The sequence below is a fragment of the Lates calcarifer genome, linkage group LG8 (genome assembly GCF_001640805.2).
Source record: "Lates calcarifer isolate ASB-BC8 linkage group LG8, TLL_Latcal_v3, whole genome shotgun sequence".
NCBI lineage: Eukaryota > Metazoa > Chordata > Actinopteri > Centropomidae > Lates > Lates calcarifer.
The window spans coordinates 23,072,137-23,098,287 of record NC_066840.1 but is presented as its reverse complement, the minus strand read 5'-3'; the positions used below and the strand labels follow the sequence as shown (position 1 = coordinate 23,098,287).

The 26,151-nt window shown below is 42.2% G+C and overlaps 2 protein-coding genes across 2 annotated transcripts; both read left to right on the top strand.

Moving 5' to 3' along the window:
- The first annotated feature begins 4 nt into the window (after positions 1 to 4).
- On the top strand, positions 5 to 3,076 carry LOC108885318 (thiosulfate sulfurtransferase/rhodanese-like domain-containing protein 2). The gene is made up of 9 exons (XM_018679622.2): positions 5 to 413; positions 590 to 867; positions 1,010 to 1,118; positions 1,243 to 1,362; positions 1,494 to 1,599; positions 1,755 to 1,870; positions 2,243 to 2,401; positions 2,606 to 2,744; positions 2,827 to 3,076. The coding sequence occupies exons 1-9, from the start codon at positions 279 to 281 to the stop codon at positions 3,054 to 3,056; spliced, it is 1,392 nt and encodes a 463-aa protein (XP_018535138.1). The 5' UTR covers positions 5 to 278; the 3' UTR covers positions 3,057 to 3,076.
- A 781-nt stretch (positions 3,077 to 3,857) lies between these two features.
- sec24b (SEC24 homolog B, COPII coat complex component) lies at positions 3,858 to 24,772 on the top strand. The gene is given in 26 exon segments (XM_018679620.2): positions 3,858 to 4,156; positions 4,815 to 5,519; positions 5,650 to 5,811; positions 7,914 to 8,045; positions 12,306 to 12,389; positions 12,930 to 13,093; positions 13,467 to 13,651; positions 13,765 to 13,867; positions 15,380 to 15,506; positions 15,604 to 15,713; positions 15,944 to 16,056; positions 16,168 to 16,286; positions 16,832 to 16,851; positions 16,853 to 16,888; positions 17,024 to 17,230; positions 17,891 to 18,014; positions 18,156 to 18,314; positions 18,451 to 18,624; positions 18,837 to 18,947; positions 19,358 to 19,533; positions 20,261 to 20,398; positions 20,591 to 20,695; positions 21,438 to 21,530; positions 21,905 to 21,958; positions 22,075 to 22,178; positions 23,688 to 24,772. Coding segments are annotated over 26 exon segments (3,714 nt in total). The 5' UTR covers positions 3,858 to 4,062; the 3' UTR covers positions 23,803 to 24,772.
- Positions 24,773 to 26,151: the final 1,379 nt, after the last annotated feature.

Below are 26,151 nucleotides of genomic sequence, written 5' to 3'. Positions count from 1 at the left end.
TCCGACGCCGAGTTTGTTGCTGCTGCACGTTTGGTGATTCTCGTGTCTGTAAAATGTATATTTAACCACTTTCGAGGCTTCAAATGCCATGTTTTCCGAGATGAGACTAACATTTAATAATCCGAGTGCCGGGAATTTGATTAGAAATTTGCGCTTTTTCCCTCAGACCACAAAGCAGAGCTAGCTCCACCTAAATTTTAACAAATTTTGTAACTTAGCCAAACACTGTTCACCAGTTGTTTTCTAAATTGGCGATATTTTAAAAGCTGTTGAACGCGATGGCAGCAGAGGATTGTACACCTTGCTCAGAGTTCTTCAGCTGGGAACTTGACTTTTCCACATCTGATGGATTAAAACAGGAGAAACAACTTTCTGCCTCACAGAGGAGATGTTACAGCCTCTGCAGGAGGAAGGTAAGAGACAGCAGAATAAATAATAATTTACAATTATTATGTTTGAGAGATTTTAATCAAAATTTTATTAGGTGATACATAAAGAAATTTTATCTCCTCAAATATCAACTTAATGACCCATATTGTAGTCCTGCAGTTTCTATCTAAGCTCTCTTCACACTTTTTCTTCTCCACAGTCATTTGCTGCCTTTGTGGCATCCAAGCAGGACGACAGTCAGGAGGAAGGAAGCACATCGTGGTCCTGCTGCGGCCAGACCTTTAAAGAACACCCTGATATTCACAAGCACGTGGCCAGAACTCATGATGCTGAAATAAAGCAGCTCACATGGGCCACATATGAATGTCCGCTAAGCCAACTGGAGGAAGAACCTGAAACACAGCACAGAGACGAGGCGGCGGACATTTCTGTGTGGATACCCGACATCAGTCACATCTCTGAGGAGCAACTTCAGAAGTACTGATCCACTTTTGATTCTCCCTTCTGGGTTCAGTTGTCACTCTATCCATCCATGTCTTTATACTGTTTTAAAGTGAAAATCCAACTTAAATGTAAAACATTGACTGATGCCTCTTGATGTTCTCTTGTTTTCCGTCAGGGGTCCAGGCAAGGTCATCCTCTATTATCACTACTGTCAGGTGGAGGATCCACATGTCATCTGTGCTTGGCAGAAAGCTTTGTGTGAAAAGCTCCACTTAACCGGCAAGGTGAACAAATTCTCTTATCCTGCCTCCAAATTGGAGAGTACAGAATGTTTACATCAGGAACAGAGAGACATTTTGGTAAAAAGGAGGGATCTGTCCCCTTAAAATGTATCATGTTCATCTTCAGGTGAGGGTGGCGATTGAAGGCATCAATGGGACAGTTGGAGGGACCAACACAGCGACTGAAATTTACATCGACGCAATGCGTTCACATCCTCTCTTCAAGATGGATAGGGAGGATTTTAAGGTCAGATTCATATGAAAATCTTACAGTAGATGATAAAGTATATTCAGCAGATATGTCCTTTGTAATGTCATGTCTGCCTGAATATGAGAACTGCATATAAATGCAATGTTTGTCTCTGTGTGTCCATGCAGACGAGTGATGGTGGTGCAGACTGTTTCACAGACCTGAGGGTTGGGGTCTACAAAGAAATCGTCCCAATGGGAGTGGATCCTGATGTCATCTCCTACCGATTAGCAGGTACTATGTTATTACTGTAATACTACAAAATGAATATTAATAGTAGTAATAACAAATGAACAAATACTCAAAGATCCATCATGATTGCTCCAGGAACACGGAGCAGTGGTTTGTGGAGGTCATTTGGTTAAAATCTCTCTTTTTTTTCCTCTCAGGATCTCATCTGGAGCCTGAGGAGTTTCACAAAGAAGTGGAGGCTCTTTTGGCCAAAGGGGATTTGTGCAAGGACACCGTCCTCCTAGACTGCCGTAACTTTTATGAGAGTAAAATTGTAAGTCATTTATCAGATTTCCTACAAAAAAACATTGATTTGCACAGGTGTTATCAGCAAAATGAAGTATCAAAATATGATAATTTGTGTATTTTGTGCCATATCTACACCAAGTGTCTTAAGCAAACATGGTTTAACTTGTTGCAGAGAGAAAGCCAGACCCTTAAGGTACCGATTAGGTACTGAAGTGGAGTTTTGATCAACTTAGTTTTAAGTAGAAAATGATTAATGAGTATCTTTTTGGTGAAATTTTCTTATAAATGTTCTTCAGCAAGATCTGTGATGCTTTCACTGACCTCAATAACAGCAGTAATTATCATTATCATTATTAAACAAAGCAGAAGTCAAATGTGATCATTTTTTTCTCTTCAGGGGCAGTTTACTCAGTGTCTGGCCCCAAACATCCGTAAGTTCAGCTACTTCCCGGACTACGTCGACCAGAACCTCGACCTGTTCAGAGACAAAAAGGTCCTCATGTACTGCACAGGAGGGATCCGCTGTGAGCGCGGCTCTGCCTACCTCCGCTCAAAAGTAAGTAGAACTGGCTGGGTTTTAAACCACAGGATGACATTTAGTTATTTTTAGATGTTGTGTGTTATGAAAATGGCTTTTACTTTTACTGTGGCTGCTGATTCTCTTTAGTCTTTGTCAGTGTGTGTGTCCACTGAAATATTCTGCACAAAAGAAAGATTTGTGTTTACTTTGGACCCCCTACATCTCCTCCCTTGTTTGTAGGATGTGTGTAAAGAGGTTTACCAGCTGAAAGGTGGAATTCACAAGTACCTGGAGCGTTTTCCAGAGGGTTTCTATCGAGGAAAACTCTTTGTCTTTGACGAGCGCTACACCATCTCCTCCAACAGTGACGTCATCTCAGGTTAGTGTGATCCCCCTGTGTCTAAAAACACTAATTCACATTTCCTTGTTGTCATGTGTCATAACTCTGTGTCTGTGTTCAGACTGCAGGTACTGCGGCTGTCCGTGGGACCAGTACAAGCTCTGTTCCACTCGGTTCTGCTGCCAGCTGGTTCTGTCGTGTCACAGCTGCAGGCGGGCCGGACACACCGCCTGCTGCCCCACCTGCCAAACCAAAGGACAGGCTCCGAGCGAGGCGTCCTCCACCGCTCCGCATCACAAAGAGGAGTGCGAGTGCACCGATGGACGTCCCAGAATCCCTCTGGACGTGTAGCGGTTGAAAAATGCTGCATGTTCAGGGATTTTAATCAGAATGCACAATTAAAAATAGAGGAAGGTGACCAGTATATTTTTTGATATGAATATTGGAAATTAAATCATATTTACTGTATGTAAATGATCAGTAGATCTTTTATTGGGAAAATGTACAAATACATCTGCAGAATGAATTTTATTACATAAATTTAGTGAAACTGTAATGTCTGATCACTAATGAAAACTCGGTTCCATGGGATTTGAACTTTTTATTTTGTGTGTGCATGAGTGTGTGAAAATGTGTATGTTAAAATTTGATTTTATATTTTTAAATTGCCACTTTGGCAATTATTTATGTTAATTCCGTATTCTTCATTTGTCCCAAATGATAATGGTTTCACAGACAATTTTAAATGGAATTTTAAATGGAATAATTTGATGCTATGTTGCACAAAAAGTGTACAGACAAATACAGAAAAAATATGCAACTTACAACAGTTTTCTTGTGCTCTCTAAGCGATGTAATCTCTTGTCAAAGCAGGTTACTGAGGCTGCAGGTGTTCCTTAAACGCTTTGAAACCACAAGCAGCAGCACATCTGTGTGACTTACTCAGGATGACACACAACTGTGAAGATGTTCAACAAACATATGTCCATATGTGCACATGTTTTACTCATGGAAAGTCACAAATAAAAATTATTATATAAATACACGTTATTATGAAAACATGCAAAAGGCCTATACTGTCAGGTGGTGTAACTGGTAACAAATGAATGGTAAAATACCTGCAGAAGACATCCACTAGGGGGAGTGGTAAGACTAGAGCCAGGAGTCGGTAAAGCTCCTCAACATCCAGACTGGAAGCTTCAGCTCTCAGCCGAGCGGACCTGGCCAGGCTGCCCGGGTCTTCACTGACCAGCAGCAGCCTCTCTACCGCATTTTCAGGAGGGGGTGTTGGACAGTGACGCTCATGTGTATTTACCCACCCGTGTATCTGTGGGAATAAGGACGGGAGTACCGAGCGATGTCTGCGCCGGGTTTCACAAACCTGGGCAGCTCCGTCAGCTACAGCCAGAACTCAACGCCGAACGGTGGAGCTGCGCCCCCCTATCAGAATGGTAACAGGCCGGGATGATGCGATTAGCCAGCCCGCTAGCATTAGCATGCTAACGCTCTGTGATGTCAGACAGTTTGTCAGGCGCTGAGTTTTTTTAATTTTCCACACCATTGCTCTCTGGTGTTAATTATAACAGTAATATTAAGTATAAATTGATTTTATGTGTTAATTCGGCAAAAAAGTGTTTCAACTAAAGCTAGTTAGTTGCTAACGCTAGCTAACTTAATAGCTGACCCAGACACTGAAACCCAATAGAGATAGCGGCTAGCATTAGCTACCGAGCTAACCGAAAACGTTAGCTAAGTGTTAGCAAGGTAATAGCGGTGTAACAGATTGCGCACCATCATTTCATAATGTTCTCTTTGTATTACAGCTGTAACACACCGCCACTCAGTTAAATATACACTGAAATCATCTACTTTTTGTTTGTGGTTGTCGTTGCTGTGAGGGATGTATATTCAGTGGAGAGCTAACTGGATTTTAACCCTCACTGCTGAGGTAACATCTGCTGATGAAGCTTGTTGCTTGTAGCTAATGATAATTATGGTTCTGCATTTTTATTAATAATCTTTATCTTACTGGCTTTACTAAGTTCAGTGAAAGTTGAACTTGTATATTTGACATTAAGCCTCTTTAACTTGTATTTTCCCTCTTCCCAGGTCCAGCACAGACATACCCATCCATGTATCCACCTACAAGCTACTATGGAGCCCCACCTCAACAACAGAGCTACCCCACCATCCCTGCCCACTCCACTTCTGTTCCCAGCAAAGCGCCCATTACGAACAGTGCCCACAGTGCTAACTACTATCAGAACAACCATCAGCCGCAGCAGCAGCAGCAGCACCATCACCCCGCTCAGCACCATGTAGCACCCTCCCCGTACAGTGCTCCCCCGAGGTCTGCCCCTCCTTCTCAGCCATATGCCACCCTCCCTTCTTCAGCACCTCCACCATCAAACACCCAGTACAACCAACAGCCATTCCAGCAGCAGCATCCACCCTACGCCACTCCAGGATCCTACTATGGACAGCAGTCGTACCACGCTCCCCCTGCGCAGCATCCTCCTCAACAACAGCAGCAGCAGCAGCAGCAGTCTAGTTTGGTTCCTGCACCAGCTAGTGGTCCCGGAGCTCCTCTCTACCCCATCGTTTCGTACCCGTCGGCACCAGGGAGTAGCCAGTACGGCACCCTGAGTTCCTCGCAGAGCACCTCCACTTCTGGAGTCATGCCCCTCCACATGGGTGCACCCCTTCATCAGTACAGCACGTCTCAGCCAGCCTCGACGACACCAGTGCAGCCGGGGTATGGCGTGGCTCCTCCCAGTCAGATGGCGCCAACGGTCAATGGGCAAGGAAGCACAGGTAGCGCGGCTAAAAGGCATAACCTGTTTTTCACCTGGATAAACCAACATTAATGTGAAAATATCAGATATTTGTCAAACACTTCCTACGTTTTTTTCTCAGTGTTTCATGTCCCCTTTTTTTGCTGCAGCCCAGACCACAGTCCACCAACACTATGACCAAAGCCACCAGGCACCTCAGAGCTATGACTCCTACGGCAGGGTCACTCACAGCGCTGGTGGGGCAGACGCAGACCGACCGCCCTCAGGAACCCCCTCCACTTCAGTCCATTCTTCACCGGGCCACCACCAAGGTAATAACAAGATTCAGAAACTCAAATCAGCATTAACGCTACTCTTCGTTCAGACTGTTGATGTTTTTTTTTTTATTTGTGATTCTCTATGTACAAAGATAGAAGCTGACAAACCGCTTTTGTGCAGTTACTCTCTCATTTCATTTGATATTCATACTTTTGGTTGAAAATAATCTAACCTGCTTCACTTTGGTGCTTGAACTTAACTTCATTTTCGGAAACACAACAGCTTTTGTTTTTCTCTGTGCCCTGTGTTCTGGTTTTTGTTTTACCCGCTGCAGATTCTTCCATGAGCCTGTGTTTAGATGTACAGTTTGAATGTTTGAAATCCTGCTTTAGGTTTACATTGCAAGTGTGTGTGTGTATGGTTAACGAACCCACAGCTGTACTTATACCACACGTAATCTCTCGCACACGCACACTTTCAAATGAGCAGGTGTGAGCCTTTACACAAATTTGAGGGTTTCAGGTTGGAGTCACCAGCTGGTTTACTTTGGTTGTGACTGGTTGAACTTTTTTTTTTTTCACTCTCTGTAGCAGGTTTAGACCAAAGGACTCTTGCATCAGCTGCACTTGCATTTAGTTATAATTTGGGTTGCAAACAGGAGTTGTTTTTCAATCTTTGCATAGCCTCACCATGAAGAGAGAAAGTATATCAGTAATCACAACATTTCTGCCGATTTTTTTCACTCTGTGCAATCGGTTAAAAATCTGTTTCCTCTGTTCCAGCAATAACAGCCTTAGGCAACAGAAAACATGTAACAATAGCAAGAGAATAGCAGGACAAACAAAGGGCATACCTCTATAATAGGCTGTATTAAATGGCACGCTTAGTTATTGTAACTTCTTCAAGTGGTTATTTAGTATTTAATCAAGTGATCAAGTTATTTTTAGCTGGGTTTGCAGCACTGAATGCAGTGTTTATGATTACTATAGCAAATGATGGTTATTTAAAAACAACAGTGGAGCTTGTTGAGCAATCCACAGCCTGGGAGTAGTCTCTGCCTGTGAAAACAACATTTAGAGATAAACTCCCACAGGAAATGACAAATTTGCAAGTGCTCGTAAAACACGTTGACACATGAAGAGATATCTGATGCATACATTACCCGTAACTGTGTGTACATGTAAGTTTTAAGTTGCCTCTGTTGGACCTTTTTTTTGCACGTTTCTCATTTAACGTCTAAAAAGCAAACAGCTGCTGCAGTGTAATCCAATGGGTATTTGTCCACATCGAAGTACGTCCAATAAAGTGGCTCAGATTGTTATTATACATGTCTGACAACATTATGTGTATGATTCCTTCAGAGAAGAGTAAGATCCTTTTTGTTTAACCAGAAACATCATTATATATCACTACCAAACTCCATTAAAAAAACTAGCTATTTTACCTCACAGAGTACAGGAGTTGCTGGAATACATCTGCCTCGATCACTTAGTTTGTTTGTATTATTATGTGGTTTACTTATGTAAAAGATCTGAAAGTCACACAATAACTTAAATAAACTAACAGATAGAGGCAGCACTATCCAGTAACTCCCTGTTTTCTGCTCTGTAACAATTATCAGTTTTTGTCAATGGAGTCTGGTAGCAGTATATAGTCATGTTTCCGGTTAAACAGAAATGATCTTACTCTTAAATAATGAGGGTTATTTCTGTAGGAATCCTATCCATTCTGCTGTCAGACACTTATAATAACAATCTGAGCCTGTCAGAGCTCTTACATATTATGGGAAAATAATCCCAAGGTTCAAAAATGCTGGAGTTACTCATTAAGGTTAAAACATGCCTAAACAACATGACTTATTGTGAAACCTTCTTTCATCGCCACAAATTTCAAAATATCTTGTCCTATTTAAAATTTGCTCAAGAGGCTGTAAACGTCGTGCACAGAAAACAAAGATCAAAAACTCTGTCCTCTGTGTGGTCCTCAGGGTAGTAGAACGTTTGTGTTATTGCTTCAACAGACCACACACACACACTCTTACACAAATCACTCGGAATAAAGTTTACTGCATGATCACCGCCGTCCCGTCTGCATTTAATCTCCCGGTCCTGACAGTTTTCTTATGTACCTCTCCCACTCCCCCCCCTTCCAACAGGCATGCAGTATGGATATGTTGCTAATAGTGGAGCTAGCTCTGCCTCTGCCGCCACCTCAGGCCCAGCAGCAGCCCCCTCGTCATCCAGCTCTGATGATGATGATGATGAGGAGGAGGAGGATGAGGAAGCAGGTCTGCTTTAGCTTTTACCTCCCCTCAATAACCTCTCTTGTACAGCTCCATCCATCCCTCTTTGCCCTGCCCCTAAACTGTCTTTAAATACACCTGATTTGTCTGTTTCCATCACTTTTGATCTCCGCCGCTCTCCTGTTCTGTGTCACTCCTGCTCCACCCACCAACACTCTTAATCAGTTTTCCACTCATCGTCCTTTGTCCTTCGTACCTTCCCCTTTTCTAATTGGCTAATCAGATTTTTCCCTCTCCTTCCTGTTGCCTCCTCAACAAACAACCTTCCAAAGTTCAACCTGTCGCTCACCATCTCCCCTACGGTCGTCAGTGCTCGCACTTAAATGCTGAATTCATCCTTTAAACCCTACTCTGTTTCTCCATCGTTTAAAACTGACATGAAATGTTCTCTCTCAGAAAGGTAGACAGGTAAGTAGGTTAGCATTTCGTCCTATAAGCGTTCAGCCATGTTCTGCCTTTCTAATTGTCATGCAGTGGAAGGTGTCGCTCCTTGCACGCTGTCTAGCTCACTCTCGCTCAGTAATCTCTGGGATATGATCCTTCGCCTGTAGTGCACCTCCAGTTACCAACACTCGCCCAACTTGTGGTCACTGGTGAGGCAAAAAAAAAAAAAATCAATAGGTTGTGTCCTTAGTTGCAGTCGTCTCACAGCTGGTTTGCTCAGATAGTAGCAGCCTGCTTCACGGCAGTTTGAAGATGTCACCTTGGGCCCTCGGAAACTGTTAAGGGCATTTTTCAGAATTTTTAGACATAGAGGCCAAATTATTTAATCATTTATTTGGCCTGAAGAAGACCCTGTTGGCACTTTACCAGTATGTCTGATTAAATAAAGGCTTTTGATGTACTGTTCCTCATTCTGCTTAAAAGGGAAGATGCATTCGAAGACTTTCAATTATCTTGCAGAAATTAATCTAACATTACAGACTCAGCAGGCACTGAATTAGAATATTTTATGTAGAAAAAGTAACTTCTTCCACTCCTTAAATATCTGGCTCTCATAATACAGCACTGTGCTTTTAACAGACTCATACATTTGCATGTTATGTATGGCTCAGGTGTTCTGCAGAATGACTGTCCCCTCAGGAGCTGTGTCATCAGCCAGAGGTTAACAGGTTTTTAAATATAACCACTCCCCTGTCGCCAGGTGCAGCCGCTCTGTGTATGTGTTTGCTGACTCGCTTGCTCCCCACGAGAGAGCACAGGCGAAGATTTTGTCAGCATCGCTTGCACTCATTAGCACATCACTTAATTAAAACAGAAATTTGTTTTAGCTTTCAGCATTTTCTCCAGCGGTGTTACAGGTCATCTGCTGCAACAAAATACCAGTTGTTGATTTCTAGATGTCATGCTATTAACCTAGATATTTTTCTCCTTCTGATCAGCTTTGGTTCCGTGGTTGTACATTACTTCAGACAAAACTCTTTCAGTAACTACAGTTTGCTTGAAAATGATCATTTTGACACAGTATGATCCTGTGATACTATAAATGATGATAATAAATGCATAAATCATAATACTGCATTATCGCTCTGTCCTAGTGGGCAACCACAGCGATTTTAGTCAAGTAAACCTTGAGTTATTATTTGTTTTTGTCAATTTACAATCAAGGCTTCTCAGTCCTTCTTTTGTATTTAGAGTAAATTCTAATATTTCGTCCCTGATTCAATTTACTAACCCTAAAAAAAATGAATTCAGGAAAAACAACACAATATTGGTAACAAAATGAACACGGCTAGCATAAATTACAGTGTAATTTTTGTTATGAATACTTTACGTATCATTTACAGGTGCAACTAATGATTACTTTCATCATCAGTTAGTCTACTGGTTATTTTTAATATGAAAAATTATATTAAAAAGTTGGAAAATAGCAAAAAATACCTGTCAGAATTTCCAAAAGTTGAAGGTGACATCTTTTAAATTGTTAGTTTTGTCTGACCAACACTCTTAGACCCACATATATTAAGTTTACAGCAATATAAAACACAGAAAAGCAGAAAATCCTCACATTTTAAAAGCTGAATCCAATGAATATTATATATTTTTGATTAATCGGTTGTAGTGTTTCAGCACTCTAGTGCTGCTGTTTATTTCTGTACAGTGCTGTAAATCTGACCAGAGACATTACATCTTCCCTGCTCGTTCTAGAGTTGAACAGTTTCATTCAGGACACATACAGCGTTTTGTTTTCTCTGCTGTGTCTTTGTTGCGTCTTTGCCAAGTCTGCTGAGTCACCCCGGCACTGGTTGTCTCAAGTGAACGACATGAAATGCACTTGTTATCGTAGCAGTGCTGCAGTTTATTATTCAAACACATGTTGCTTCTTGTAAGTCGTGCTATATCTGCGTAGTCCTGGTGAAAACTGAAAGACTCCAGATTGTGAATGATCAGATCGGTTGTGAGAGACAGATTAGAAAGAGGACGATGTCAGAGTCACGGTATGAATGGAGCTTTAATTATCAGTAACGAGGGATGGCAGCAGCCTGGGGGCAGGAGAGGTGGACTTGTGACTAGAAATCTTAAGACTAGCTGATGAGGGTTAGAGGGAAAACAAAAAGAAGAAATGGAAATCTGGTGAATGAGTCTGCTGCAAGGCAACACTCACTGTCAACAGATTTATTTTACTCTTGATAGTAGTGATCTATGAGCTGGCAGAACAGAGCACAAGACGAAGAGGAGGAGGTGTCAGTGGAATTGTGGAGGAAGAGGAAGAAGGCTTAGCTGTCCTGGTCTCCTCCTCCTCCTCCTCCTCTTCTTCCAGAGATAATCCAGTAGTCTGTTAGTCTGATTTAGTCGGACATAATTGGATCCTGTCCTGTCCAATGGGCTCTCAGCCACAGGCCTGTCGTGTCTTGGTTTGCTGTTGTTCATCCCTCCCTTTGGCCCACATAGATTAATGGGTTCATTCAAATATTTTACCCTTGTAATCCTTCTGGAAAAAATGATTCATTATTGGGCATGAGAGGAAAATTATTGGCTGCAATAGCAACCATAATACATATATATATATATATTTTTTAATATTATTTTTTTCATTGAGATTATTGTTTGAGCATTTTGTTTTTGTTTCATCCGGTACAGAAACAAATCAGACAGGAAATGTGAGGGCAGAGAGAGGTAGTGGGATGGACATGCAACGCAGGCTGGATTTGAACTGCGGGTGTTGTGATTTAATGGAATGCATCATAGGCCACTAATTATACTCTATCGACTGGACTTATTGAGTTTTGAGTAATGGCTGCTGATGCACTGCTTCCATTTCTTTCCTCTGTCTCACTTTCCTTCTGCAGATTAAAGAGGAAAGTGCATTTATTTAGTAGATTAGATTTTAGGCACATGTACTTGATTTTATATATTTCCAGTTTCAGCTACTTTACATTTTTCTGGTTTTGCAGTAACAATTAATCATTCCACAACCCCTCAGATTTACAAAAGCACAATCAAATAATCTAAAAAGAAGCTAGCAGTCGTCTTCTTCCCACCTTTCGCTGGGTGTTTGCCACTTTTCTTGGCATTTCTTCCTTCGAGAGAAAAAGAAAAGTTTATAAAGGTGCAGTAGAGAATACAGAAGAGAGAAACTGTTAAAGAGGAGAGGAGAGAGTGTGAATAACGATCATAGACTGTGGGGAAATCAGTAACAGTGAATCAAAGACTGAGTGACACCAATTTAGAGTTGATGATATAATCTCTATAATCTTCTGCCTTTCTCGTATTTATATCCTCCATGTTTTATCTCGGTTCGCTCCATATTTTCGGTCCTCAGAGGCCTGTGCTCCCCACCAAACATATGTATGCTTGCTTGTTCAAAGCATCGTGTTTTCCTCCCTGTATTCACTCTGCCTCCTCTCTCCCTCTCTTCTCCTCTGAGCCTGCAGGGAGTCCGAGCGCAGCACACTTCATGGCCAACCAAACAAAAAAAAAAACGCTCCTTTTCATTCTCTTTAACGTTTCATCTTTTGTTCTTCTCTCTTTTTTCCCTCCCGTTCATTTTCATCTTGACCATCCTTCCTTCCCAGTTTCATCGACTTCATTTACAGCCGCTGTCTTTCATTCTCTCAGACCTTCCCCCTTTTTTTAATCTTCCTCTCTTATATTTCAACCCCTCTTTTCCTTTCTTTCAGTTCTTTTTATTTTACTATCCCCGAGGATAAATTGATTCTTTACTCTTGCAGTGCTCTCATCCAGTCTTTTGCTTTAATTTCAGTTTTTAATTCTCGATCTTCTCTCTCTCTCTTCCTCTCTTAGGTGGTGATACTTCCTCCTCCACTACTGGCAGTGCGTCTCCGGTGCCCAACAGCTATGATTCTCTTGAAGGTGGCAGCTATCCAGGTACATCTTCATCATAAACTTACTTTACATCTAAACAATAGGCACACACTGATTTATCACGTCACAAATCTGCTTAGCAAGGCCTGCTGTCTTGTTTGTTATTTCCTCAAACAATATTTTTATTTATAGTTAAAAATGTTAGCACTATTGATGACCCATTTTATGTGACGTCATTTTTGATATTTCCCTTTAGTAAGATTAAATTTAATAGCAGCAAATCTATCACATTGCATTTTGCATACAGGGTGTCACCTTGATCGTAAATACACCTCAACGTAGTCGTGACCTTTCTTTGGAAAATACAGAAATTGGAAAACAGATTTACAAGTTGGCACAGCAGCTTGACTGAAAGTGAAACTAACCAAACAGGGGAGTGTGTGAAACTTGCGTAGGTGCCAAAATATTTGCAGCATATTTTTCTACTTTAAGAATAAATTAAAACAAGTTAGAGCGAGTTCAGCCTGCAGAGGAGGTGTGGGGGAAGATAGTTTTCTGCAGGGACAGGGTGATGTGATCCACCTCTAACTCTCTCTTCCCCAGACTCGATGCCACCCTCTAATGATATGACCAACCAGGCTCAGCCCTATGGTAGCTATGGTTACCCCAACATGCAGCCAGCCTATCGGCAGGGACCGGCCTCCCACGCTGACGCTTCCCCGACTCACGACCTCTACGGCCAGGCGAGCTACCAGCAGTACTCCCAGGTGAGGCCGCCGTTCCTGAGAAGTGTTGGCTGGTGTTTTCTTATCACAGACTCACGTATTAATTTGCAAATGAAAAGCAAATAAACCAGCGCTGAATTGCTTCAGGGGAATTCAGAGGTCTGCTGTTTCCTTTATGAATGACTGTTTCCACCATTGGAGAAACACCTCAGAGCTGTTATGGTGGCACCTAAGCAGATGATAATGTTAACAACCTGTGTCCGAGTCCGATAGATCTTACACATAGTTACTTTCAACGGTTTAATCATCACTCCTGATATGTTAAACTGCATGTAAGTGTAGAATAAATTGACACAAAACCAGTTTAAAACCACCAGTTATTATTTACCTCTCTTCTTCCTCCCCCTCTTTTCAGCCCTTTCCGAACCTGTCCCAGCTGTCTGCGGCCCTGGGGGGGCTGAGTGGAGTGCCAGAGTTGGAGGTGGAGGCCCTGAGGCCGGTTAACCTGCTGCAGGAGAGGAACCTGCTGCCTCCCAGGCCCCTGGAGGCTCCTGAACCCAACCTCACCCCTGACCTCAAGAAGGTCAATTGCAGTCCACAGTAAGTGAAGTTTACTGTGTGTTTACTTTTGTCTCCTTATCTGACTCTTGCCATTGTCTAGTCTGTGGATGTATTCTCTAATTCTTCTTCCCTTGTGTTTCTCTGCTGATCAGGACGTTCAGGTGTACGCTGACTAGCATCCCTCAGACCCAGGCTTTACTCAACAAGGCCAGGCTTCCTCTGGGCCTCCTCCTTCACCCCTTCAGAGACCTACAGGTACGAGAACCTTTTATCTCAGATAGATCTTGCTGTCTGGAAGATAAATTAGCTTAAAATGTTATTGTAGGCTGTGACCAATGGTGCTTTTTGACAGCCAATAGCAGAGTTTTTGAATCGAAGCAGCCAATATTTTGTGACTTTTAACTTTGACCATATTCTTTCCAAAAGAAATGCACAGTTAGTAGGAACAGATCTTCAGTTTTGCTAAGAATTTAACTCATTTCCACTTGAAAAGAATCTTTAAAACATAATTTAACAACAAGTAAACATAAAATATGCTCCGAGAGGGATTTTTTGAGTTAATATCACTAGTGCTGTCTGAAAAAAAGTTTTGTTTCATTTTATTTTCATCAGTTTTCAGCTTGTGAAAGTTATAGACTGTTGCTCTTGTACTATTTCACTAACTAGACTAGACTAGTGTGTTAAACTTAGTCTCTGTTTGCTCACTAATAATAGTAGTAATAATCAGACAGTGGCAGCGAGAGCAGGACAGGCAGGAAAACGATGATAAGGTGAAGGAAGATAGGTGAGTGTATTTATAGAGGTGTCCGAGAGTGTGAACTGACAGTGAACAGCGACGCACTGATACCACGTGAAAAATGAAAACCAGGATACGAGGTTAAGCACTGAACGGCTGTCAAAGTTTGGAAGTGGTTGGAAGTGTTGTAGCAGAGCCACTGAACAAAATAAGACACGGAGAAACACTTTGATTCATATTCATGTAGTAAAACAGCTACACAACCTTGGAACCACGCAACAGTTGTCAATGCCCAGGCTTTTCACTGTAACACCATGGATACAGGCTTCACACTGTGACACTCGTTTCTCACCACACAACTCTGCAGCTGGGATAATTTGTTTTTTTTAATGTAAAACAGACATTTGTTCTCCTCCACACTTCCACCAGAGTCACCTCTAAAGCCTGGCAGTTTGGTATGAATATGTTTTGCTTTAATTTTAAAGCAGATACTGAGCTCATGTCGGTGTCAGAGCATCCTCGGCAAGGAAACTGATGACTAAAAACTATGAGCAATATGTTTTTTTAAATAAAATGACAGCGTTTGTTTTCGCTGATCGTGATTTTCTCGATTGCTCAGTGTATTCAGTGTCAGAAAATAGTGCAAAATAACTCAAAATAACATCTCTGAATCTCCCAAACCCAAAGATAAAGTGTCAAAAAGTACAGTGTTTGATAAATTGTTAGGTTTTTAAGTGTACTGAAAATCTACAGTGACCCTGGTACACCAGCTGGAGAAGTCCTTGAGAATACAATCAGCAGACAGAGAAGTGGGTCAGACAAGGACGACAGCTGCAAAGATTTGTTCAACCACATTTTCTAAGACACAGAAACAAAGCTTCTCTTCAGTCGTTTTGCCGAGGCACGAAGAGAGGAATGTTTTGAAAAGGTCATGATTGAAAAGAGGTTGACGACCAAAACTTGGAGTGGAGGGGGAAGATTTTTTTCCTAGTAGTCACTCCATTTTCTCTCGCTCTTTTCCTCCTCTGCAGCAGTTACCAGTGATCACGTCGAACACGATAGTGCGCTGTCGCTCCTGTCGCACCTACATCAATCCCTTCGTCACCTTCCTGGACCAGCGCAGGTGGAAGTGTAACCTCTGCTACCGGGTGAACGATGGTACAAAGGTTTTTTTTTGTGTCTAATCCTATATTTATATATTGTGTCCTACGTAGTTTTGCAGAAGTTTTACTCACTTTTATTCTTTCTCGGTCAGTCCCAGATGAGTTTATGTACAACCCAGTCACCAGGTCGTATGGTGAGCCTCACAAAAGACCAGAGGTTCAAAACTCCACTGTGGAGTTCATCGCCTCCTCGGACTACATGGTAAGCCGCCTCCTCTGTCCTCAAACTTTTGACTTCTTCTTGTAGATGAGTGAATTTTTATTGTATCTGCATTTAGGTCTTTTTGTGTAGTAGGATTGTTTGTCCACTAGATGGCAGTGTTGTACTGGAGTTATGACTTCTGAGGGCTTGTGTGTGTACAGGAATTTGCATACATTTTTCATTACATCCCCACTAATTTTTTTTTTTGTTCTATGTTTTTGCGTATTCAGCTGCGACCTCCTCAGCCGGCGGTCTACCTGTTTGTCCTCGATGTGTCTCACAATGCTGTGGAAGCAGGTTACTTGAAGTACTTCTGTGAATCACTTCTTGAGAACCTGGATAAGTGAGTGTTGTTGATTTAACTATAACGTGGCTAGTTGATGAAAATATTCTGATTCTCTGGAATATTTTTCTCTGGGTTTTCCGTCTAATCCGCGGTTGTTCTGTGCTTCAGGTTGCCCGGGGATACACGCACCAGGGTGGGCTTCCTCACCTTCGACAGCACCATCCACTTCTACAACCTCCAGGAGGGACTCTCCCAGCCGCAGATGCTGGTGGTGTCAGACATAGATGGTACGTCCGGTGACAGGAATCATGATTCAGATTTCACATCATAAGACACTCGACTGTTCAAGTTCAGCTCTGTTTTGTTTACAGATTTTACACATAACATGCAACAGACTTATGTGTAGAATTTGCTTCCTTACACACACAGAGTATGTACCAAATAAATTGGAGTATTTTAAAAGTACAATAAGAGAAGACACTGATTTAAGAGAGGATGATAAATTCACCTCAGATTGTCACCAGCTGATGGGGAAACTGATAATTGACAGTGGTTTTTTACTGAGAACCTCGGTGGATATTAATTTTCTTGTGAACTGTTAAGAAAAATGTGTTATCTAAAAGATAACTGTGATCCAAATGATTGTGGGTTTCATAATTACATCTTGGGTGAATTGATAAATTAACGATGCAAAAATTATGTTTTTTTAATAAATAATTTGCAGAAAGGATGAATTATTCACCTGCCTCTGCTATAGGAACAGTTCTGAATATTTTGTGACAGTTGTGATAAATCTTTCTGCTTTGGTTTGTGTCACTTTTTCTTCTTGCAGATGTCTTCATACCGTCTCACTGACAGCCTGATGGTGAACCTAAAGGAGAGCAAAGAGGTAGGCTGTTAGTTGTTTTGCACAGGTGTTGTGTGAATCTGTCTCTCCCTGCTCGTCTCCTCTTTACATTCAAATCTGGATGTTGTCACATGATCGTTTTTAGTCTCCTCAATCGCTCCTCCTCCTCTCCTCCAGCTGGTGAAGGACCTGCTGACCTCTCTGCCGGCCATGTTCAGTCAGAGCAGGGAGACCCACAGCGCCCTCGGCCCGGCGTTACAGGCCGCCTTCAAGCTCATGTCACCCACCGGGGGCCGCGTCACCGTTTTCCAGACCCAGCTGCCCACGCTGGGCGCTGGAAAGCTGCAGTCGAGGGAAGACCCCAACCAGCGCTCCAGCACCAAGGTATGGACGAGAGGACGGGCGTTTACTGAGGGTGAAGCTTGAGTTTCTGTAGGTGCTGCTCTTTTTGTTGTGCAGCTGTGTTTTGTCTTCTTGTTCCAAAGGTGGCAGCTGCTAAATTCTAACCACAGTGTTTGTGTTCTATCATTTCATTTTTCTTCCTTGTGATTTATGACTCCTAAACTGAACCTTATGACAGGTGAAATATAGCAAGACGAGGCCTCTTCCACTCCCCCCTCTGTGTGGATTTATAATTATTGCCTTGGCATTTTCAGCACTGTCATATTTATATTCCTGCCACAGCTCACTCTTATTACCAGCCTCAACATCACAATTGGATCTCATATTTCAGTTTAAAGACATAACACAGCTTTCTATTTTTGCTCTGAAAAAGCTGCCAAGAAGTTACTGCAAATGAATAAAATGAACCAAGAACAGATGTGCAGTTCTTTCTCAGGGAAAATAGATATTCTGTTCTTTAGATTCTGCGCTTTCTGGAAGATTGTGAGGCTGGAAAAAACCAAGGACACTCAGCTCAAAGAAAGTGATCATTTAAATTAAAAACAAACTCTCCTTGAACCTGCTGCTGTCAGTTTCTTCCTCTACTTTCTGAGCAGGTCAGAAAGCACAACAGTAATAACTAATAATTCTGTATCTTCTCAGGGAGTGCAGCACCTCGGCCCTGCCACAGACTTCTATAAGAAACTCGCACTGGACTGCTCAGGACAACAGATCGGGGTGGATCTTTTCTTGCTCAGCTCCCAGTACGCCGACCTCGCCTCGCTAGGTAATAACAACACAATAATAATTGCAATAATTTAGCAGAATATTATGCTACATTTAGAGGAGATTTGTGAGAATGTGACAGAAAATCTTTGAGAACTCTCTGTTGTCTACTTCTCTTCTTTCCCCTGCTCCTGTTCTCCAGCTTGTATCTCCAAGTATTCGGCGGGCAGCGTCTTTTACTACCCCTCCTTTCATTACATCCACAACCCGGCACAGCTGGAGAAATTCCAAAAGGATCTCGAGCGCTACCTCACCAGGAAGATCGGCTTCGAGGCGGTTATGAGAATACGATGCACTAAAGGTAACTGGGTTAGAGTTCACTCACTCTGTCCCTCCAGACATTTGCCAACTGGTTTCCCTTTTTGCATTTGAGGTTGTTTTCTCCATTTGTTTTACATAAAATTTTCAAACATAATTTTTGTCCCTGTCGCCCTCAGGTTTATCCATCCACACGTTCCACGGTAACTTCTTTGTGCGCTCCACCGACCTGCTGTCCCTGGCCAATGTGAACCCAGACTCTGCCTTCGCTGTCCAGATGTCGATCGAAGACTCTCTGGCAGACTCATCTCTGGCCTGCTTCCAGGCTGCTCTGCTCTACACCTCCAATAAAGGTACACAAACTCACACACTTCAATCACTGCGAGGATCATGAGGAAGTGTCTTCACTGCAGTTTACAAATTGATTTTTATGGTCCATTCAGCCCCTGTTAGCTCATGTGATTTGTTCGTTTCCAGTTCTTTTCTTTGTTTAAATCTCTTGCGTTGTCTCTCAGATTTCCAAACAAACAAACTGCTGTGTCACTGTCTCTGACTTTCCCTGTAGGAAAGAGACGCATCCGAGTTCACACTCTGTGTCTGCCGGTCGTCAACCAGCTGAGCGACGTGTACGCTGGCGCTGACGTCCAAGCCATCACTTGTCTGCTAGCCAACATGGGTGAGTCTCCAACACAAACACTTACATTTCACTCCCTTTTTAGGTACGTTGCTCTGACGTAGAAAGTTTAAATGTCTGCGATTCACTGTTGAGTACATAAAATAAATCATTTGTTACCATCCAGGTCCTTTTTTTTTATTGTATTGTCGTGAAATTCACAAAAACGCTGAACGTTTCAGGCTGACCCAGCTTCTAGTCAGCGAATCGTTTTATTTCCATGAAGTAATGTGTGTAAACTTTGTTTTCAGAACTGATTAAAACTACTGCCGGTTAGAAATAGGCTTAAATGAAACCTTTTGTAAGGTTTGAAATTTCTCAGGAATTTAAAGCAAACGACCTGTTTAGTAAAATAATGAAACTGGCCAGGACTTCTCCTCTTCATCCCGTTGTTTTCTACTTTCTTATTCCAGCCATCGACCGGTCGATATCGTCCAACTTGTCAGACGCTCGGGACGCCCTGGTGAACGCGGTGGTGGACTTGGTGACCGCCTACAAGAGCAACGTGTCGAACCTGCAGCAGTCCGGCCTCGTCGTCCCCGCCTCCATGCGTCTGTTCCCGCTCTACATCCTGGCTCTGCTCAAACAGGTGTGGCTGCTTCTCAGGGAAGCAGCGCGTAAAGACACACAAACATAGTTCTTACATGGGTTAATTACAGGCTTTACTCTCACACAGCCACACACACACGAAAAGGTGTGAAGTTGTGTATAAACACACAGTTACATTACTGCATTTTTTTAATAAAGAGCTGCATTTACATCATCTCTACACATCCTAAAAACACCCTGCACCTGAAGTACAAAATGTCCTGTACACACACTAATAACATACAGACTCCCTGCACAGTCACTGACTGTATTCATCCACCCAGGACTTGTCCTTTCACACATTCAGGGTGTGTCCACATTCAGACACAAGCTCACACCCTTTTCGTCATCTGAGACAAATACCCCAATTGGTCACATTAGTGCACACCCTAAAAACCTTTCATGATTCCATGAACAGAGAGAACAAAAATAAATAATGCTTGGAAACAATAAAATTAAATTAAACTACATCATCTACGCCCTGTTATTCTCGGTGATGAAAAGCTGAAATGTTAAAACCTGTTAGAACTTGATTTCTTGTCTGTTATTTTTAATGTAGCCTGTTTAATCCACCTCTATTAGAATATAAGGATTTGTTTTATTAGTAAGAGTTCTACTCTTTAGAGCAGCAAAAAGGCTGGAACTTCAACAGGTTCATTAATAAATTCTATCACTAGACCTTCAAATGAATTCGTACAGACATGAAAGCGTCTGTATTTTCGTTCCAGAAAGCGTTGCGGACGGGCACCAGCACGCGGCTGGACGAGCGGGTCTTCGCCATGTGCGAGTTCAAGACGCAGCCGCTGCAGCAGCTGATGAGGATGGTTCATCCCGACCTGTACAGGATGGACAACATGTCAGACCAGGTGGGACGAGGCCGAGTTAAATGATGAAGAGTTGGTTAATTAAAGTGACAGACACAGAAAGTAGAATAGAAAGTTTTACAGTATTTATCTCTGAGTTGTAGTTGAGTAAAGAATAAAGAAATACTAATCTGCATGAGCTTTAATAGAAGTAGTTGGTTACAGAGCTGCGTGTTCTGTCTGTGTGACCTGCAGGGGGCGCTCCATCTGAACGACACAGTGGTTCCACAACCTCATCTGCTCCACCTGTCTGCGGAGAGGCTGAGCAGAGATGGAGCTTTCCTCATGGACTGTGGCAACGTAAGCTTTCAGTGTTATTTATTCATGAAGTGCTCTACAGAAGAGTGGAGTTTCAAGGTTTCTCCTCAGAGTCTGGAGCTTTGGAGGTGAAGTTAATTTCTCCTTATTTGTAAAATCGTGTAAGTGAATTAAAGGCAAGTACAGTAGGAGGCGTTTAAGATTAGCTAATCCTTTTTTTGCATCTCTTGTCTCCTTTTGTCTCACCATAGCAACAACAACAACAACAACAGCATCACAGCATCCAGTTTTAGCTGCATTTGATGTCATGTCATTTAATTTAAGGAGGTTTTCCTACCCCAGCCATTAAAACACAGACATCAAACTGAATCATTGTAGTTTTTATGACAGAGAAGAATTTAATTCAGAGGCACCAGGCATCAGTGTTAAATGTCAGTTATCCCTGGAAGGTAGTTGAAGGTTTTTGAAAACAGCGTTATGTGGTTTTGTTGTGATTCTGCAGAAATACGCCAAACATCCTTCACATGTATCCATCAGTCATTTTTTAAACTCTTTTCTGAGCATTAAGCTTTGATTGTTGCACACACAGCTGCGACTATTAGTCGATTTAATTTGAGAACAAATATAAATTGTCAACAATTTTGATAATCAAATAATCAGTTTAAGCATTTTTTCAGTGAGAAAACCATGATAATGAAAATATACAAAACATAGGACCTTTTTTACCTGTGTCAGGAAAATGTGATGCTCTTGTGCTGACGCTGCTCTCTGTTTGTGTCTGCAGGTGTTTTACCTGTGGATCGGAAAATGCTGCAACGAGATGTTCATACGAGACGTTCTGGGCTGCCCCAACTACGCTTCAGTCCCCCCCAACATGGTCAGTGAGACAAACGAGCAGCTTTCTGTTCAAGTTTAAAATGATGCTTTTATATTCAGGGAGGAAATTAGCTGTAACTGTTAATTGTTTTACATCCTGAGCCGCCCAGCTGCTGCATGTATTGTCCATGTTCCTCTGAAAATGAGTCACAGTTTTACTTCACAGTAAGAAATCGCTGCGTTTCTGTTTGTATTGTTAGAAAAAAAAATAACACATGCAGCAAAAAGCTAGATTTGCTGGCGTAGCTTTTTCACAAACCGTGCAGCTACCTAGAAAGCTCTGTCATTACCACGCTGTGGGCGAGATGGCAACACCCAGAAGAAACAGCAACTGTCAGCACTTGTTCATGCTGTTTATTTTATTTTTCTACAAAGGGGTCAATGCAGAGCCCCAGAGCCACCAACAAAAACCCCCACGTCAAACCACAGGCATGTTTCTGTTAGCCACGTTATCTGTTTCCTATCTGAAACACGCAGCAGTGAAAACAAAGTTGTTGATGTTTTTTTGTTTTTTGGTTCTCGTTCTGTTTCTCTATGAATCCCAGAGTCACATTCCCGAGCTGGAGACTCCTCTGTCCGAGAGGGTGCGAGCGTTCCTCGACTGGCTGCAGGACAACAGAGCGTTCAGCTCGACAATACACGTAGTCAAGTAAGCACTGCTGCACATCTGGATCGACTAACACTTAGAGCATCTTCTCTTATCCAGATGCTGGGTTTTAGAAAGTGTGAGAGAGCCATGAGGCAGGTTTCCGTCCAGATTTCATTATCAATACGCCAACTTTTCCACCTCTACCAACTGAAAACCTTCTGTGTGTTCTCAACAGTGACCTGAAATCACTCTAACAGCAACAGGAGTTTCACTTCCTTTATCTCAAGCTGTTGAAGCTGCAAGAAACAGGAAGGTCTAGGCGTTGGTTGGCACATTATTTTAGCGATATCTCTGAGACTGAAGTTCATTAGAAAGAAGAAAACATCATATCTTTGGGAGAGAAGGAAAACAACATTTTTTTGGACCACACATTGCCCTCTGTTCTTCACCACATCTAGAATAAATATAAACCCAAAATGTTTTACGTTAAAGGCCGTCAGGTTACCTAAATATCCATAAAATATAATATTTATCAGAAGCACAAATTGCAGCATGTAGAGGTCAGAGGTCACAGTCAGCCTGTAGTGGTATCTCTAAGGCAGGAGGGCTTCAGGCTTTGGGCTGAGGAGTAATAATTAAAGTAAATTTGTGAATTAGGATAAATTTAATAAAAACCTGCTGATGATGATCTATTGACAGCGCTGCAGTTGTTCGTGCCAGCTTTCTGAAAAACTTCCTCACATTTCCAGCGAGCTCCTCTCAGCCCGGGCACTGAACAGAAACGGGGTGTGACCAGTTTCGTGTTAAAGTGGAAACCGTCTCCCGGCAGAGATCGGCCTGAGGTTGACAGAAAACTATTTCCAGTGTAAACACATAGTAAGCCGTGAGGTCACTGATTTGACAGCGGTGGTAAAGGCTTCCACAGGGAACGCATTGTTTCTATTTCCTCTCTCTCCTCCTCTTTGGGGCACAGCATTGTTGCTCAACCACAAGTTTACGCCACAGTGTTGCTGCAGAGGAGGGCTAATGGCAGTACAAATGGACTGACTGGTGAATAGACAGCGCATGTGATCACCGATCACAAGTGTCCTCTGTTGCACCTGGAACTATGCCCAACAGTGATGTCTCAAAGCCACCAAACTCCATTGACAAAAACGGTGATTTTACCTCACAGAACACGGGAGTCACTAACCTACTTCTGCCTCAGTTGGTTAGTTTGTTTGTGTTGTTTTGTGGTGCTTTTACTCAGATAAAGGATCAGACTGCTTCTTCCACTGCTGAAAGTCACACAGCAACACAAATACAGTAACAGATTGAGGCAGAAGTAGATTAGCAGCTGCTGTGTGCTGTGAGGTAAAATTACTGGTTTTGTCAATGGAGTTTGGTATTGATAAAACAGCTACCAGACTTTAGAGCAATTTAAAGGCGTTATCCTTTTATTTGCTCTTTAAATGTTGCTGTTAAACTGAATTACAATACTATTACCTCTTCCTAAGTGAGCTAACTTAAGCTTTGTCTCATAAGCTTTGTTGCCAACCTGCTGAAAGCTTCTCTCTTCTTCTCCCTCAGGGACGATGCTTCGGCTAAAGCCACTTTCTTCCAGCACCTGGTGGAGGATCGGTCCGAGTCGGCTTTGTCCTACCACGAGTTCCTGCAGCACGTTCAGCTGCAAATGTCCAAGTAGGCTCCCATCACACTGAGAGACACTCAGACCGAGTGCGAGGACGGATTCACAGCCTCGTAGAGCGAAAACTAGCGTTAGCCAATGACGGACACCCATCGCGTCCTCAGAACCAGTTTTAGCGAAGGTTGGTCACCTCCCCTTCCTTTTAAACCCGTCTTATTAAACAAATCAACCCTCGAAGCTCCTCGGTCATCTGTGATTTGACCATCAGAAGGGGAGGAAGGGAGGGTGATAGTTGTAGAAAAGAATAAAGGATTATGGGAGTAAATGAATAAATGAATGAATGAAGGAAACAGGGATTTGTTACATGTGAAAATGAATTATTGAAAACGCTCCTCCAGCGTCTCCTCGCTGCCTCCGAACCACGGTCAAACCCCGTTTAGCCTCTCGTCAGATCCATCACTCATGAGAAAAGGGAGGGGGGAGAGAAAGTCGAGCCAAGAAGATGCCACTTCAGTACGTTTTTTAGTTTAATTTGTTTCCGTGAGCCTCACATGTAGCTAGTGCTGTCTTTTTTTATTTTATAAATTATTCCCTTCCCGTCACTCCCTCAGTTTGATCGTTAAGACCATTTTGAATACACTGGAGAACAGAAACATGCATTCCTTCTGTTGCTTTTCGGCATGTGCTTTGAAACACGCATGTCACCGTTTTGTTTGCTGCTAGTCCGAGGATAGACGACGACCGGGAACATTATTTCAACAAGTGGTTGGACGTTGTTTGGAAAAAGAAAAAGAAAAAAAAGCCTCCCGTCGGCTCCCTCTTCTCTGCTCCGCTTTATGAACTGATTTTGTCGAGCTCAGACAAAACAAAAGGCCCCAACTGTCAACAATCTTACCCTCATTTGTTTGTTTTATTTTGTTTCTCCGGGCGCTAACTCGAGTTGCTATCCACTTTGTAACTATTGAAAAGAATCTTTTATGTGCGATAATTTATGAACCAGCTTATTAAATAAAAAACAAAAACAGAACTCTGCTTCTTTCATATGATGATGCCACACATTAACAGATATTTACAGTCTCCATTACCTCTGAGACAGGGACTGATGTCGCTCAGACGTCATGTCACTTTCAGGACTTTGACTCACCCGTCCCTCCCTCCACCTCACACCTCTGTGATCTTAGGACTCCTACTCACATTTGATAACAGCACAAGACCCAACTAGAAATATTTTTAACCACATAACAACAGGTTTATTCACTCAGCATATGATTACTTACAGATCTGAACCTTTCTAACTCTCAGGTTTCTCAGGTTTTTGCTTTTCCTTTTGTCAAACCTCTCAGTTATACATCTTATAGTTAAGACTGGTAGTTTAGACAGTTCAGTTTCTGCAAGTAAAAAAGATAAGATAAATATTTAAGTCTCCAAAACTCAAAGGTTCTTCATTTATTATTGTACATGACCAAAAACAGCAGCAAATCTTTACTTTCTGCAGCTAAAACCAGCGTTTGTTTCTTTATATACTGCTACGACATACTGTAAAAATCTCTTATTTTGCATCAATAGCTACAGTGTTGTGCAATTTCTATATTTTTTTAAATTGTCCGCTGTTTTAAAAATGCATTTTTAATTTATTGTATTCACTGTGGTCGCAGTTTCCCTGTCAGCGGGTCGATTAGTTGGTCGATAGGCTCTCGTTCGACTGAATTCTCATTGGTCTGACAGTTGCTGGTGTTACTCTCTTATGGAAAAAAGCGCTACATGAGTAGACGTCTGTGATTAATCCATTATTTTCTAACTTATTTAACATTTACATTCATGTTTAACGCTTGAAGCTTGAGTGTGAACATACGTTGTTTTATAACTGCAGTCACATCCAGCCACAGCTGTGACGACTCCACCATCTGCCAGTAGACTTCTTTTTTTTTTCCCCTCGCGACCAATCGATTGGTTCAAGAGCAGGTACGACGTCAGTTGACTACAGCCCTGGTATTTACACCCAGTTCTGCTCCTATCAAATTACAGATCAGCTGAACATGTCAAATCTAATAAACCTGAGCTAACACAGTCTTCATGTCACTGTCACGACCTCTCCACTCCAGGCAGTCGGTTCAGCACATATAAAACAACAACACTCTGCTCTATGTATCTCAGCAGTCAAATGGGAATCACATGTTGAAGCTGCAGCCTGAACAACATGATTATATCTTTTATCAGTCAGTCAGCAAATCAGTAATTCAGCAGTAATTTGTTGACTAATGCAGTTTTCTGATGGAAGCTGCTGATAGCTGATGTTCGGCATCTTTGATGCCGTCAAATCTGAATCTGTAGCTGTACCCATGAGTGTAATTGTATGTTAAATGAGCTTAGTTTGAACATATTTCCCATTCCCGAACTTCTCCACAG